The 16624-nt window shown below is 38.6% G+C and overlaps 1 protein-coding gene across 8 annotated transcripts in view; it reads left to right on the top strand.

Annotated features, from left to right (window-relative positions):
• Positions 1–16624, top strand: part of LOC131168156 (uncharacterized) — a 38773-nt gene that overhangs the window by 12383 nt on the left and 9766 nt on the right. For all 8 annotated transcript variants that reach the window (XM_058127410.1, XM_058127407.1, XM_058127413.1 and 5 more), the window contains exon 3: positions 6649–6796. In XM_058127410.1, the coding sequence (XP_057983393.1) occupies positions 6649–6796 (148 nt within the window). The remainder of the gene's footprint in view (positions 1–6648; positions 6797–16624) is intronic.

Below are 16624 nucleotides of genomic sequence, written 5' to 3'. Positions count from 1 at the left end.
CCACCTCCGCGGCCATAGTGTTGGTTGTTGTCTCAACCTGTGCTTCCAGCACGGTGATCCTCTCAGCAGTGTTTGGTGCCATGGTCACTTACCAAAGCTTCCCAAATCCAACAATGCAGGCAATCGAATTCACGTAGCAACTCAACCTTGGGGTCTCACCAAGTGTCACTGACTTGGCTCTGATACCAAATGTCACGGTCCGACTATTTTCACACCGTTGTGAAGGGCCGTGCGGTGCTAGCTAAAGCACTCTTGCTTAACTAGCTAGTCTATCGTTTACCAACATTCATCCACAAAGCACTTTCATTAACATTCATTCAGATAGCAGCGGAAATAGTAATCAATTCATGAAAGCCGTGGCAAGCAAGCAGTAAACATTGAAGCTAACGTAATTCATTAACAAATCTTCCGTTGACATGTTGTACTTAGCGAGGGAGGCAAGTAGGCTAAGCACGTTGACAATTTCTAGTGAGTTTTACAATGACTGATGAACACTCACCCTCCCCCTAAAGAGGATTTTATGTAATTATCATCCTAGCACTAGGAAACATCAAAGTGACCGAGGAGTCATACTGCCTTATTTGGCTTACAAAGACTCTACTAGCAGAAAATAACCCTACACTAGTATTTACATGATGGAAACCCATCCCAAGCACACGAGATAAGCGGTCACAGGCAAGCATAATGCTCTGAACAAGCTTAGCTCGTGACACATGGGGATGTAAAAAGGAAAGAAAGGGATGGGGTTTCTCTCGCTCGTTGCATGGTGGGCGCCAATGGAAGGTTCGCACAATGGGCTATTAGCTCAGTGGTAGAGCGCTCCCCTGATAATTGCTTCGTTGTTCCTGGGCATGGATAGTTCAATGTGCTCATTAGTGCTTGGGGCATGAGTTAAATTGTTGTTGCACCTAGGGTTTCACTTAGCCATAGTCCCTTTCTCGTAAAGCTTGTATTGAGCTCTCTAAAGAGGGGATCTAAGAACTTAGAGGCACATAAATTGTTGCAAGCCACCGCTTATAGTTTTTTGGGCAACTCTCTCAAAATCAGAGTAGCCTACAAGTCTCAACGATCAATCATGATCGTAGAGCAAAAATTCTCCAACTATTGGCAATTCACACTTCCTTCAAGCATCCATCCTTTGTAATCAAGCTTCTGTCCACAAAGTACATGTTAAAGCTTGATATACATTGTTGGCTTACAACCTAATAGTTTAAGGTTTTAGGTAAAGTCGTATTCTAACATGGTATTAGAGCTGGTTACCATGAGGTCCTAAGTTCTAGTCTTGTGCTTGCGTTTATTGTGTGGTTTTAAAAAAAAATTTATTCCCTATAATGGGTGTTATTTATTGTATGTTTATCTCTCAAATTGTTTTTGGGCTGGATGTGCAGGGGAGTGTTAAAGCTTGATATATATTATTGGTCCACAACCTAACAACTTAAGCTTTTAGGTAGAGTGGTATTCTAATAGAACACAAATCCATCTTCTCATGAATCCATAAGATCCCCCGCTGCTTCATCGGGAAAGCCCTCAAATTGACATATCTTTAAAGGAGATCCAATAAAAAGAATATCCATTCTTTATTGTAAAGAACATAAAAACACATATTTTACCATTCTTTTATTTAATATAAAATTTGCATTTGTTCCAAATTTTCTTGTCCCAATTTCCAAGGCAAAAATTGTAGTTGCAAATTTTTTGCCTTGGGAATTAGGGCAAGGAAATTTTGGAAAAAATGTATTAAATAAAAAGTGGTACAATTTATGTTTGAATATTCTTTATGACGAAGAATTGATATATCTCTAATTTGATCTCTTAAGAAGGTTTGTCAACACGAGGGCTCAAATTGCGTGTTCTCAAATAGAGTGATGGTGGCCCTTCCAAATGATGGATTTGATAATCAGTGTGAAAATGGATGTGGTCTTTGTTGGTGCAAGCTTGGACAAATGTTTGAATGAAGGGCGGATTGAGAAAGAATGGTGAATGATGTGAGATTCTTTAATCACTAATTGAACTTTGTGGATTGCAGGTGACTATGATTTTTGGAGAGTTGCCCAAGAGCTTGTCGGCAGAGAGTAGGATTTTCTCCATAGTTGATTTTGTTTCTATCTTTTGGTTGGAGCCCCTCTTTTATAAGCTTATGAGATAATTTAAGGGGTGGTGCTAGAGTTATGTGAAAACCTAATATTTTGACTCATGTCTATGTACAGATATGGGCTTATAGATGAGCCAATTGTATTTTTCACTAGTAATTTTGGTCATTTGACATCTGTTATTGCCATGTTAGTAGGCATGAGTTAATAAGGGTATTGTGGTCATTGTTATGTACTTGATGTTAGAATAGAAATGTTATTTCTCCAATTAGGTTATGTGAGTGTGGGTATTTTTGTCCTTAATTATTATTATTATTATTATTAAGAGGGCAGACCTGGAGTTTTACGTAAGTCTCAGGTAAACTGCTGCCTCCTTCTTTCTTGCTTTCTTCTTCTCTTCTTTTATTCTTCTCTCCTCCATCTCTAACTTTAAAGCAGGGAATCAGAGCATTAATCACTTCCAAGTCTATCAGAGCTGTTTCTTTAGATATTCCATTTTTTGGTTTTTTTTTTTTCCGCATCTTCCCCTAATTAATTTTCAAATCTGATTTTCTGGTTGGTTTGCGTCATTTAGGGTCACCCTCTTCATCGTGGTTTGGCTGCGCAGCATCCTTTGTAGGATGCTGTCCATTTCTGCTGGTTTACTGATGTGAAACAGTTATGCCCTGTTTTGTATACTTCCTGTGCTGTTCTACTGTTTTGGCTGGTGTTTGCTTGATGAAGCTGCCTTAATTTTACGTGTACGTGATTGTTTGCTTGCTTGCAATCTTGTTTCAGTTTCTGGTGGTTTCGATTGGTGTTCAATGACTTTGCAGTTTGCACTCACTTCTAGTTGCTGTCATCAATAATTCCTGCAGCTGCTGTGCTGCCATGCAGTTTGTTAAGTGCCCGTTGTGCTTGTGTCTGCTGCCTGATCCTTCATAATTTCTGTGTTATTCATTCCAGATACTAATGTGCGCTAATTGTAGCGTATAGGGGGTGGTTTTGATGGCCTCTACAGAGAGAGCTTCGGCTGACACTGTTAACGTACACATCACAGCCATCAAATTGGTTAGATCCTCCAGCTACCTGTTGTGATCTTAGTTGGCGTGCATGTATAACTGTATATTAACGCGAAAGGGTAGTCCAAGTATTTGTTGCATTCTCCTCTGTCTCCAAACACCAAGGATCATGGATATTGGATGAAAGAGAATGGCATATTGCTTGTGTGGTTTTGGAATAACATGGAGCTGCGAATTGATGCGAATGTGATGTTTCATAGAACAGCCAAGGTCGTATGGGATGATCTTTGTGAAAGCTTTTCTTGAGGTAAACATCAAATTCGTGTTTTTGACCTATATGAGAAGTTCTTTGAAAATGACCAAGAAGGTTGGTCCATTAGTGAGTATTATATCACTCTGAATGGTATGTTGGAGGAACTTAACATCCATCCATCAGTTAGTTCCAAAATTGAGATGATTAAGAGGTAAAGGGCAGTTTGGCTGCTAAGTTTTTATTTGAATTGAGCTGTGCGCTTTACCTATCCGCCATCAGATTCTTGCCATTGTTTCCATACCATCCATGAACGAAGCATATGCTCAAATCCATCGGATCACCAAATTTGGCTCTCAATATTCTCCTTAGGCTTCTTCCTGTGATAGTTTAGCCATGTTTAGCATCACCTCCAACTGTAGTAAGGGAAGTTTTGGAGGACAAGGACGGGGTTTGGAATGCTGAGGTAGTGTATTTGATGAGGAGCCCATCGTGGCAAGCAAAACCATACTGTTGATTGTCATTGGGATCTCCATGAGAAACCAACTTGGGCTAATAAGTTTGTTGCTGAAGGTGACTCCATTGTTGAAAGTTCAAGTACACTGACAAGAACAATTCTGTTGTGGTGGAGAATATCTAAAAGATGATGAGCCCTACGAAACCCTCTGACAAGAAGAGTCCTCCGATGACTCCAGACACGATGATCCTTCCAATGATTCTCTGAGGAAGACGATTTTCAACATGATGATTGACAATTGACATTGCACAATATCCCCTTATGTTCACAGATTGACTTGGGTTTGATGATTGATATGCTCCTCTCTCCTCTGTTCTGCTCTGTCTCTCTGAACATAGACAATGAGCCCTCCTACACTATGATTCCTCCGACGAGATAAGTCCTCTGATGACTCAAGGCACGATGAGCCATCCGATGACTCTATGGATGACAACTTTTGTCATGATGATATCTTTCCACGACCTATGCTGCCTAGAACTTGAGCATGGCAATGCATGTCCTCTCTCCCCATATAAACACATATGTAGAGATTCTTGCCTCCGGTGCTCTTGCTGCCCTTTCTTGTTGCTGATTCTTCCTTAGAGATCTCACTCTGTTCAATTGCAATTTTTCCCTTGGACTTGGCCATAGTCGACCATCTACCTCTCTCTTTTGCCTTGGCGTACTAGACATGGGAGGTCATTCTGACATCAAAATAGAAAGAAAAGTGTTCAATGTGACCTGTTTAGACTCCTCACTGTTTCACATCGTTGAGTTCGCAAGATGGCATATTTCCTTCATGAACCGAACAAGGAGGACTTTGTGTGATGAAGATGATGGAGATTTTGTTCGAAGGGAACGGAGGAAAAGTGGTGGGTTGAGGGGCCCTCACCATCTTAAAGGGACAATCAGTTAGCATTAGGCCTCTTTCGAACGAGAGGGGCAATTTTCTTCCCTTGAAGAAGGAAAACAGTGGAGGGAGGTGGTTGGACATTGGAATGCAAGAGGCAGCATGGTGTATGGGGTGGAGGTGTTTTTGGTAGCCTTGCTGGATTGTCGAGGCTTAGCAAGACCGAAGCAGACATCCTTAGGGGCACGCTAAGGTGCGTCAATTGTGGGTTGTGGAACGTACATAGAGTAGGGGAGGATGGTGAAAAGCCAATTGCTACTCAGAAGCCTTCAGCGAGCTCCTTTGCTGACATAGTCAGAGGTGCTCCGGCGAAGAAGGTGGTTAATACAGAGAACACTGAATCCTGTAATAGCAGGGATTAGGAGGGATTAATTCCTAAATCTGTCCATGCTATTAAGCACATTACAGGTCAGAATTTAAAAATCGCAATGAGCTTGTAGGGCTGAAAACAAGTAGGCCTTGTGTGCAGGGGCCCGAGTCTGCTGGTTCTATGAGGACAAAACTAGTGTGGGTCGAGAAGAAGAGGGCCTTTCCTTCTAATGAGGCTGGAAGTTGCCCTCTAAATGCTGGCCCGAGTCATGAAGGCTAACTGAACTTTTTTGGGGGCGGGGGGGGAGGAGAAGATTAATGATGGACAGAATTCACAGAAGGCTGTAGTCAGTAATAAGGAAGGCAGAACAGATAATTGTAAATGTTAAGCATACAATGATCCTTCTCACAGCAGAGAGGAAAGCTCCAACTCTCTCAGGAATAAGGAAGGCAGAACAGATTGTAAATGTTCAGCATACAATGATCCTTCTCATAGCAGAGAGGAAAGCTCCAACTCTATCAGGAACTTTCAAATTGGCTTATAGGATTTGAACATAAATTTGACTAATCAGTTTTCTTCTTTACAGTCAGATTTTAAGGAAAATCAGAAGGCTCCTTCGAAGAGGGAACAGATTTCGACTCTTCGTTCGATATGGAGGATGATACGAGTAGTGTGTGTGAATCTGAGAAGGAACTGTTAGTTGACCAGATGAGAGCTGAGTTCAAACTTGCTGAAGAAAATGGGCTATTTCAATTCTTCCCTTTTAGACTCCCGCACACAAGAAATCAGGGTGGCAAATGCCTGCCTCAGTCAGCTCATTCACCCGTTTCTCATAATCTTCAAAATGGGTACACCCTCTAAACTGTCATGTGGACATGGAGGATCATAAGGTATATCGCCCAGTGAATTAGAAGATTCTGATGCATAACCAAATTTATCATGTACCTCATCTAAATGTAAGCCTTCGTCACAAATAAAAAGCACTGTCCAACACACTCTCACCATAAGACTAATCTTCCCATTCCTCGCTTCTTAATGAGGTTTTTCTTGCCAGCCTTCAATTCTGTTTCTAGCTTTGACTTGTTCAAATCCTCCTAAATAAAAAAGCTATCCTCGCTATTTCTTTTCAAAAACTTACTAGCCTTCCTTATTCACATGTCAGAGTTGTCATGTATATCAGCACAAAGATTCCTCATTTCTGATCCTTTCTGCCTTGGCATTTGACAGTTATAGACCTCACATGTGGCTGATTTTCCCTTAACCACAGGCATTTCTCTTTGAACTGTCACCACCTTGTCGTTACTTGAGCCTTTCCTATCTCTGCCTTCTCTGCCCCTTGTGAACATTCGCATGATCTTTGTCTGCCAGAGCTTGATTATTATAGGTCATTGAATTCCAAGTTATTTTATTTTTCTCAGAATTAATTTCCTTCATGATCAAATGAGTAGTAATAAATGATAAGTACATTCTTTAGCTTGAGTCATGCATGGTTACTTGTCTTAGAGTTGATCTTTTACAGCTAATTTAATATGCATAGTTTGGATCTGATTCTTTTGTACCGATTAACATTTTTTTATATATTCTATGGTAGGAATTTTGATGAACAACAATGTGATACTGCTGAGACATTGGACTTCACTCCAATTAAGTCCCAAATAACAGAGATCAATGATGTCAGCATAACTCCAGGAAGCATTGTGTGGGCTAAAACGGCTTGCCAAATGTGGTGGCCTGCTGAAGTAGGTTATTATTATACTCCAGTTGCAATTTAATTTGAGAGGGGATGGTTCATTCAATTTTTATTCTGTAAGTGCTTATATTTCTGGATTATATATAACCCTGCGATTGAGTAGCTGGTAAGGCTGCGTATATAGATCCATTGTGGTCCGCCCCTTTCCTAGAACCCGCACATGCGTGAGCTTTGTGCGCCGGGCTGCCTTTATTTTATTTTATTTTATTATTTTTTTAATTTTATATAACCCTGTAATAGAGTAGCTGGTGGCACTCATGAGTCATGGTCATTAATATGTGCCATATAAGTGGCAGCTGGCCTCATGGGTGGTCCATTATAAAAATATTTTGTCAGAGAATGCTGCTTAATTGGGGTTCTTGTTTCTAAACAGTGAAATTATTGGAATAATGTAAATTTTATAGGTGGGTTGGACTTTTTAGAAGTAGTGTGAATTCTCACTGCAGTTAATTGGAGCATTGGTCTAGCATTTGGACTATTGAAATGACTAATAACCATTTCTGCACAGTATGTACATTCTCTTCTGCACTTGTGCCTCCCATGAATTAACTTCTTGAAGTATGGATTGAGTCCTACAATAATTAAACAGTATTTTCTATGACTGAAATCATTACTATGATTTTAAATCATTTGGATTATTGGATTGACAATTAATCAAATATCATTTCCGCACAATACGTAAATGTTCTTCAGCACTTGTGCCTGCTATGAATTAACTCCTAGAAGCACAGATTGACTCCTGGAATAATTAAATAGTACTTTCTATAATTGGAATCATTCCTAGGATTTTCAAATCATTTGTCATAATTATTATATAATTTGATCCTATTTATGATTCATAACGGTGGCCCGCTTGTTTATTTTTACATTTTCATATTACTTGCACACACTTCTTTTTTGTAATTTTTGTAAACACTCTTTAGTCTTTGTTTCTAAGATATGTCGTGAGAAATGGGTATCATGCCCTTTTCCTGTGAGATGACAACCCCCAATTTCCTCACTAATGTGTCCAATGAAACTGTCATTTTAAGTTTGTAATAGCATGTTCTTTCCCACGAGCTTTGAAAACCCAAGATTGAAGCTAGTCTCTCATTTTAGGCATGAATGGAACTAAATCATAAAAAGTAATTGTGTGATATGAATTTATGATTCACACATATAGGCTGCCCTTATTATTATTTTTTTTTCCTTTTTTATAGACACTTCTTATTGCATCTTTTTTTTGCATGACCTGTAAATGATCTTGTTTGTCTTCTTGTATTGTTGCTTACCAAAGTTTTAAAGTCTAAATTTAGTCTTGCCTTGCCTTTGTTTTTTTGGATAAAAAAAGATATAAGAAGAAAGAAAGAGAATACAATCAAAAGAGGACTAGAAATGCTCAAAAGAGAAAGCTAAAAAACAAAGAATAAGAGATAACCCCAAAAAGAATTGCCCACTGTCCGAAAAACCTATCAAGCACTAACAAAAAAAAAAAAAAACCCCTTTTAGTCCCTTTCCATCATAGTTAGTAGAGTACAGCAAATTCGCCAATTCCTGTTGACCCTTCTTAGCTTTACGTTTACCACCATCCAATTGGACTTCCTTCGCTTTGAATTAGCCAATTGAAACCCCATTTTATCCAGCAAGCTAGGTGCTCGTTCTGTCTGCTCAATCTTGTCTTTTTCCTCGCCTATTCCAACATTCTCCAAATCTAGAGCCTCCCTCCAAGACTTAGATGGAGGCTTAAAGGAGAAACCACCCAATAAATCAGAAGAATCCAATCCAAACCTGAGTTGTTCATGAACCTCATCTATAAGTAGCCTTTCATCATAATCAAAACAACAATCCCGCTCACCCCTTTTGTCTCAAACCTCACCCCATTTCTCCTTCTCAATAGAATTTTACCTTCTTTTTTTGATCTACTTTTGACCCAGTTGAGAGCTCCTTGATATAAGAACTACCATAACTATGTCTTTACAAAAACTTAACATCAAACCTAAAAAATGCCTCTCAATTGAGTCATCCCTTTTTTCCTTGTTCTTCTGTCCTAGACAAGTATAAACTTGTGGTGATGCTGACTTTCCTGCTGCCCAAAATTTTGTAATGCCATACATTCCCCCCTTGTTTTGACTAGAACTCACACCATCTCAATTCCCAGCCTGATCAGCAATCATATTACCTCATCTATAAGTTGCCTTTCATCATAATCAAAACGACTGTCCCGCTCACCCTTTTTGTCTCAAACATCACCCCATTTCACCTTAATAGAATTTTACCTTCTCTCTTTTTTTTATCTACTTTTGACCCAGTTGAGGGCTCCTTGATATAAGAACTACCATAACTATGTCTTTACAAAAACTTAACATCAAACCTGAAAAATGCCTCTCAATTGAGTCGGCCTTTTTTTTTTTTTGCTCCTGTCCTAGACAAGTATAAACTTGTGGTGATGTGGACTTTCCTGCTGCCCAAAATTTTGGAACGCCGTACATTCCCTCCTTGTTATTAGAATTCACACCATCTCAATTCCCAGCCTGATCAGCAATCATATTATCCTCCGCCTGCACATTGTGATTTTGTTCTCCATAGAAACCCCTCTGAAAGGCCTATCAGTTTTCAAAACATCCCTTTCCTCAGCTCTCTGCCCACTATGTGAAGACTTATGTTTTCAACTAGCACAAACCATTTTTTCCGGTAGGATGTACTATGAAGCTATTAGCTATGTCTCCTCCACTTGCTTGTGTTGCCCCAAATCTGACCTACTTTATCCCTCCTTTTTGAAGCGCACCACATCACAAGCCTCATCATTCCCAATCTGCTGAAGTAAATGTTGGCCTTGAGGTGTACTCCACTGTACAGCCTCTTCACTTTCACAGTGTGCCTCTGAAACATGGGCCTTTGATGAGGGGGCTGTCTATTCTGGCCTGCGAAGTCTCTTGTGCATTGGAGAACTCAAAAACCCTTAAAAGCTCTTTTAAGAGCCCAACAAATTGAAATGGGCCAGATTTCCCTTAAAAATCCCTGCCTTATTTCCCAATAACTGGGCCATATTTATTGTAGTGTTAAGAACTCTGGCGCAGCCCATTTGAAGCCCACTCTACTCTCTGGTGTTACCCCTAGTTTCCATGAAAAGTCACTCCAGCACTCACTATTTGGTAACCTCCACAATTCCTGCATTGCTATCCACCCTTCGCTGCCTCTGAACAACTGTACGTTTCCTTTCATGCTATGGTGATCATGAATTCATGAATCCCTGAAAGTTGAACCACAACTTTACTTGTCTTCTCCAAGCATAAAATTTCTTGCAACTCTTGCAAAAGCCTCTGTCAATCATCCCCGTTGTGATCTCCTTGGTGAAGATTGAATAACCGTTGCCATTTTATCATAGACACAACTCCATAAAATTGCCCTTCTGATTTGACTCACCACCAATAATTTTAACTTGCCGAACTTCCTGCATTAAATGACCTCCAATTTTGATAAAAGCAAAGGCAAACACTTGCACACCCATCTAGTTGTTGATAAAGTAATTGTAATCCACCTGCTGTGATTTTGAGTTTTGCAAACCTTCTGCAGTTGCAAATTGGAGATTTTACTTTTAATTTGCCTGAACGAATCCATCAAAACAAACACTAGGAGAGAGCAAGAATGAGAGTGATAGGCGACAGCAAGTGTGAGGGCGAGAAGCTGCATATTACCGATCTTTCCAAACCTTTATACGAGGCATGCCCAAAATGCCTTGAAGCACAGACTACCAAACTATGAAAAACCAAATGCATTATATAGCAAGCTTGCACAGTTGTACATAAGGCATGCCTTTTGCACCTTTCTAGTTGAAGTTTGCATTCTAGGCATGCCAATTTTAAGTTAGATTTGGATAGAATAACTTTGACCACAGGTTTATATGAAAGGAGTGTCCTAATTTTAGTTATTCTCTAAAACTCTTGTGTTGGCCTAACAAGACGTAATCTCGTTTTGATGATAACAAATCAAGGTTACTTAACATGTCTATGCAAGTTTGAGTTTCAGGACTTAAGTGATCTTATGGTTTCAAGTGGATATACTTGAAGAGGTTGAATGGAAAATCACACTTAAGGCTATGAGACATGATAAACATGAAGGTTCAAGTCATGTGAAACATGAAGCTCATTGAAGCTATGCACAAAAGCTCAGAAGACATGTTGGAAGCTTCACAACAGAAAGACTTTGACACTAAGATAGGAAAATCATATGAAAATCTCATGTAAGTACTTCAAAACTCAATATTGATTGATTGAAGCTCCTACGATATGTCATTAGACTTAGATACCTGATTTTAATCATGGATAATTAAGTTTGGAACCAAAAATTATTGAAAAACAAGTTTTACTAAAAGGCAGGCAACTGATGTTTATTCATCAGGCAACTGCAGTGCTTCTGTGTTTGAAAATATTTAAACAAAATAGGCACAGGTGACTGACTTATCGGGCACAGTTGACTGATCTCATTCTGACTTTCAGAATACGCTGATTTTAAAAGAGCACAGGCGACTAACCCTTTGGGTACAAGCGACTGATGCGAGTGTTTAAACGTTAAACAACGCTGATCTTGTTTCCAAATCTTGAGTAAATGATTTCCAAATTGAGAGAAAATTCAAAGGAAAGTCTTTGAAACCCTAGTGCACTATTTAAACGTATTATTCTCGCACATTAGGGCAAGAACACTGATTGAACAAGCAAATGGCACGCACACTATTTTGTATTCTCTTGGCTAACAGGCGACTGCTGTGTTCTTGATTGTTTCACTTCGAGAAACTGATTTGATCTTCGAAAACTCACATCTTTAATTAGTTTTGGTGATATACTTTGAGCTTCAACTTTCATATTGTTATTTTGAAGTATTATTTTTGAATCTAACGTGTACTAATTTGCTCATTTGAGGAGCTTTTCATTGTACAAGCAAAGTTTTTGCTGCTGTTGTATTTTTGACGGTTCAGGGGATTGAATCGTTGCCTAGCGGGAGGGGATTCTTGTTAGAGAGGCGAACTTCACCTTTGAGGGAGAAAGGTTGTAACTTCACCTGGTAATGAAGTTGGTAAAGGAAATCCTCTCAGCGAGTTGCTGGAGGCAAGGTCGTGGGCTGCGGCCGAACCTTGTAAAAGCAATGGTGTTCAGCTTCTTCTTCCCTACTCTTTTTAGTTTCTGCAAGATATAACCTGCGTGCTTGGGTTTATTTTATTTATTATCTTGCTGAATATTAAGTAGTGCTGTATATCGAGTCATAGTAAATATTAAATCTTGTTAAAAATTGAATACTTGTGAATGTTAAATACTTCATCATCAACCAGCTGAATATTCATTCTTGTTAAATATTACATTGTGCTGAAAGTCTGAGTTCGGTAAATATTAGATCTCTTTAAATACAGATTGGTTGTGATTAAACTTGTATCCATTTTGAAAGTATAAGCACCAAAGTTTGTTTGAAAAATAAGAACTGAAATCAAAACTAGTGGCATTCAAAAATCAGTTTTGAAAGAAAATTCTTTTGTTGCTGGAAAACAGATTTTCATATTGGTTATTATATTGAGGCATAAATCAAATCACTGAGTTTATTATTGAGTACATTATTGTAACTGTTCTTGAATCAAGCTGAAAGTTATATTCCGAACTAGTACTTAACTGAATGTACTTCTCTTTTTAAATTCATATTGTATATTGTTATTCACATTCAAACTTAGGATTTCTTACTTACATAGCTAAGTAGAAATATTGTTTGTTTTGAAAGATAACATAGTTAAGGGTTGAAGTAAATAAATTCTGCAAATAATTTTAAATAACCCAATTCACCCCCCTCTTGGGATTACATCCTAATTTCATATTGAACCCAAGCCTTTCCAAAACAATTGGGCATTGTATCTTAGATCATGACTGATTGAAAACAAATTTGAACTTTATAATGTGTTGGTCCAATATATGGCACCCAAGAGGTAGGGCTGCAAATGAACCAGTCCGAGCCGAGGCTTAATGTGTTCAGGCTTGTTTCAGTAGACTAAAGGCTCAACTTGGGCTTGGATTGGGAAAAAAAAAAAAAAAACAGAAAAGAAAAGGGCAGCCCGGTGTACAAAGCTCCTGCTTATGCGGGGTCTGGGGAAGGGGCAGACCACAATGGACTCGGATTGGAGCAAGCTCAAAAATATGGGCTAGAGCTCAGCTCCTTTCACCATTCTGCAGGCATGGGGTTTCTAGTTCTGTTTAGTGTTTTAACCATTTATGAAAAATTTTAATTTTTTAATAGCTAAAATATAATTGGGCTATGAATCAGGAATACAAAGTGGACTCCAAGAGCAGGCCCATTCTGTTAGAGTAGATGAAGCTCAAGCCTGTTGCCCAGGACATGACCGTTCAGTAGTGCTAGGTGATATTTTATGAGGAGTGGGCTCTCCAATTTCTTATGTAGCCAATGTGGGACAAATAGAACCTAAGAGGGGAGTGCCTGCCTTGTAAAGTGGATTCAAGGTCTTCTCCCTTGTCGCACATCGTTTAGGAAGACGTGAATAGCTCTCATCAATGTTTATAAAAGATTCTAGGTCTTCTCCCATGCCTCACATTGTTTAGGGAAGAAAAGAATAGCCCTCATCCACATTTATAAGAACTTCCCCCTCCCCACCTGAATCAATTTTACAAGTATGCTGTTAGTTTAGTTGAAGTTTTAAATAAATGAATAACTAATCTAGACAACCCCATCACTTTTAAGCTTATTAAATGATTCCATGAACAAAGCCAAATCCAGGCTTTAAGCGAGCTACTTACAGGCCAAGATGAGCCAAGCTCATCCGTGTTTAGGCTCGAACGAGCCTAAAAATTGAGTTTGGAAATCACTCATTTATATAATAAACAAGCTTGAACAAGCTCTTACAAAGTCGAGCTCCCGAGCCACTCACAAGCAGTTTGGTTCGTTTGCAGCCTGGATATAGTGCAAAGCTTGTGCTAGAGATCGTATGGTCAAATTGTCCACACTCTGGGTAAAACCCCAATTGGGCTAAAAAGCCACTAACAAAACCGTGCTGCAAAGCACTTGGACTACCTATCCAAACAACTTTTCAATAGAAACCCCACTCAGCTAGAAAGCCTTTGCTCAAATCCTGCTAAATCTGATAACATGAACCTTCACAATAGAGATACAAACGATAGCAAATAATACAACTCAAAATGTACTTCAACAAGACAATAAATCAAAGCACAAGAATTTTAGTGGAGCTATCTGTTTTTCAAGAAGGCAATTCAGCACAGCATTTCTTCTCTTTCTTTCACTCTATCAAGTTATTCACAAGGGAAGCTCTCAGATGATATTGCTCACTTTTTCTTTCTCAAAGAATATAATAATTTAACTCTCTCTTTGTGTAGCACAGCAGCTCTCTTGTATGTTATGGAGACTCTTGTGTGTTTTTTTTTTTCAGTGTTTGAAGAACAACTTGCATATCTATAGACAACACAAGGAAAGAGTTGCTGGGGCTTCTAACAACTAGAGTTAATGCCCAGCTGCCAATAACTAGAATTAATACACAACAATAGTCAATTTTAAATTTTAATATAAGATTACCAATGCACACATGCTGTCAACAACTTGATTAAAACATTAGACAATTTTAATTCAAATTTTTAGCTTATGGAAACTCAAAGAACAGCACAAGTGAGCATGGACAGCAAGGGAGTAATTTGGTAATTTGTCATGTAAGTTTTGGTTTAGGGCTTCTAGAGGCATTAGACAAGGGGACCTACTTTTCCCTTTTTTGTTTGTCCTAGTAGCTGATGTGTTGAGTAGAATGGTGGATAGGGTTGTGGATTAGGGATTGGTGAAAGATTTGGAAGTGGGAAGAGAGGGCGTGGTGGTTGAAAGTGGAATAGTGTTCCCAAGAAGAGAGGGGGGGGGGGGGGGGATGAATTGGGTTATTTAAAAATTTTAAGTTCCTTTTAAATTCTTTGTTTAGTTCTCACAGCAAAACTTAAGTTAATCAATCAATTCTCAATCAACAACTAAAAACCACAATTAGTTGAAAAATTAAACAATCCAATCAACCACACAATGATTTAAGATAACCAACACAAGCACTTAAACAATCAAGATTTTGCAACTCTTTGAAAGCTTTTAGCTTTTGATGACAGCCCTGTAATTTGTATGCAAACCCTATTTTGGATTGATTTTTATTGCATTCTCTTAATTAAGATTTCCGAAAATTAACCAACGTACTCCCTTGTGGGTTTCCGCAAACGGTTAATTGAAACGTACTTTCTATAGATTAAGAGTTTTCTTTGAATTTAGTGTTTCAACCCTGCAACCTGCACTTAGCATACACAAGAATATATATATAGTGCAGAAATTAAAAGAGTAGGGTTGAGAAGAACACCAAGTTTTTTACGAGATTCGGCTTATCCTCAGCCTACGTCCTCGCCTTTGGCCAATACCACCAAAGGGTTCCACTAAATCAGTTCCTTTTTGGGCGGAACAACACCGTTACAATCCCTCCTTCAATTAGGCTAGATTGTGCCTCTCGAAACGATAACCCTCGCTTGGTCCAACAAGGATTCAAGGACCTGAACCGTCAATCAATCTACAAGAAACGATTCAAGAGAATTTGTACAAGAGATGCTCTCAAAAGAATTGATTAGTACAATTTCAAACTATATACTCCAAAGTAATTCAATATGAAATTTAAATTGAAGCTCAAGGGAGTGTATCATCGATTAAGTCTTTCAATGATTGAAAGATTCAGAATTGAGGCACAAGATCAGTGTTGAGAGTCAGCAAAACTTTAGTAGAATTCGTGCACAATGAGTGAGCAAGAGAGCCTTTGAATACTTGAGAGCAATTGAGAGTATGAATGCTGAATTTAATGCTTGGTCATTTAATTCAATGATCTTGAGGCTTATTTATAGATTTAGAAAAGCATTTAACTTGATCCCCAAGTTTACTTGGAGTAGTGCCCAAGTTTTAACTAAGCTTGAGCCCCAAGCAATCAAAATTTTAAAAAACTTTCGTTACAAAATTTGAAATCTACCGCGTGGCAGTAGCCTGGTGCTTTTGGTCAAGCACCTGTCACGTTAAAACCCAGTTTAAAAACAAAATCAGTAGGGTGGTAATCGCCTGGAAGAACCCAGTCAGGCTTCTTAGATTACCTCGTCAGGCGCCTGTCAGGGTCCTGGCAGTAGCCTGACAACCTTCTGTCTGTGTATTTTAAAACCATTTAATTTGACAGCCTACTGACGATTCCAGTCAGGCCTTGTCAAGACAAAATGCTGATTTTAAAATGATTTTTGTAAGAACTCTCTTTGCTTCTCAATTCTTGGAATTTTCAATTTGTTTTCTAGAAAAATATGTTCCAAGATTTTAAGTTTTTGGTCTCTAGGTCTCTTGCTCCTAATGAGCTTCAAAAATAATTTCATATTTGAATATGCTTGAAGTACTTACAAAGCTTGTCCTATTGACTCATTTATCTCTTCAATTCTTGAACTCCTTGAAATCTTGAGTTTATTGCTTTGAGTTCTTTTAATTCTGAGCCTTATTATTCTTCAAGCTTTCAATCTTGATCACCAATATTGATGTGAGCTTTCAAAATTGTTCCTTGTGATCATATGAAGTATGCTAAGCTCCAATATCTATTTTTCCTGAAACATCACAGCTTTGAAACAAATTAGATAACCTTACTTTGTTATCATCAAAATTAAGAATCGTAAGCCTTGTTTAGGCCAATAGTGGTATGTCATCTTCAGTTTGCAGATGATACTATTTTCTTTCTTGAGGATCATAGGCCTTCTTTTAGATCTATTTTGGGTATCCTCCATGTTTTTGAGAGGGTGGTGGGGCT

Source organism: Malania oleifera, chromosome 11, assembly GCF_029873635.1.
Source record: "Malania oleifera isolate guangnan ecotype guangnan chromosome 11, ASM2987363v1, whole genome shotgun sequence".
Taxonomy (NCBI): domain Eukaryota; kingdom Viridiplantae; phylum Streptophyta; class Magnoliopsida; order Santalales; family Ximeniaceae; genus Malania; species Malania oleifera.
Note: the sequence above shows the minus strand (reverse complement) of the source record. Positions and strands in the feature narration are given on the sequence as shown.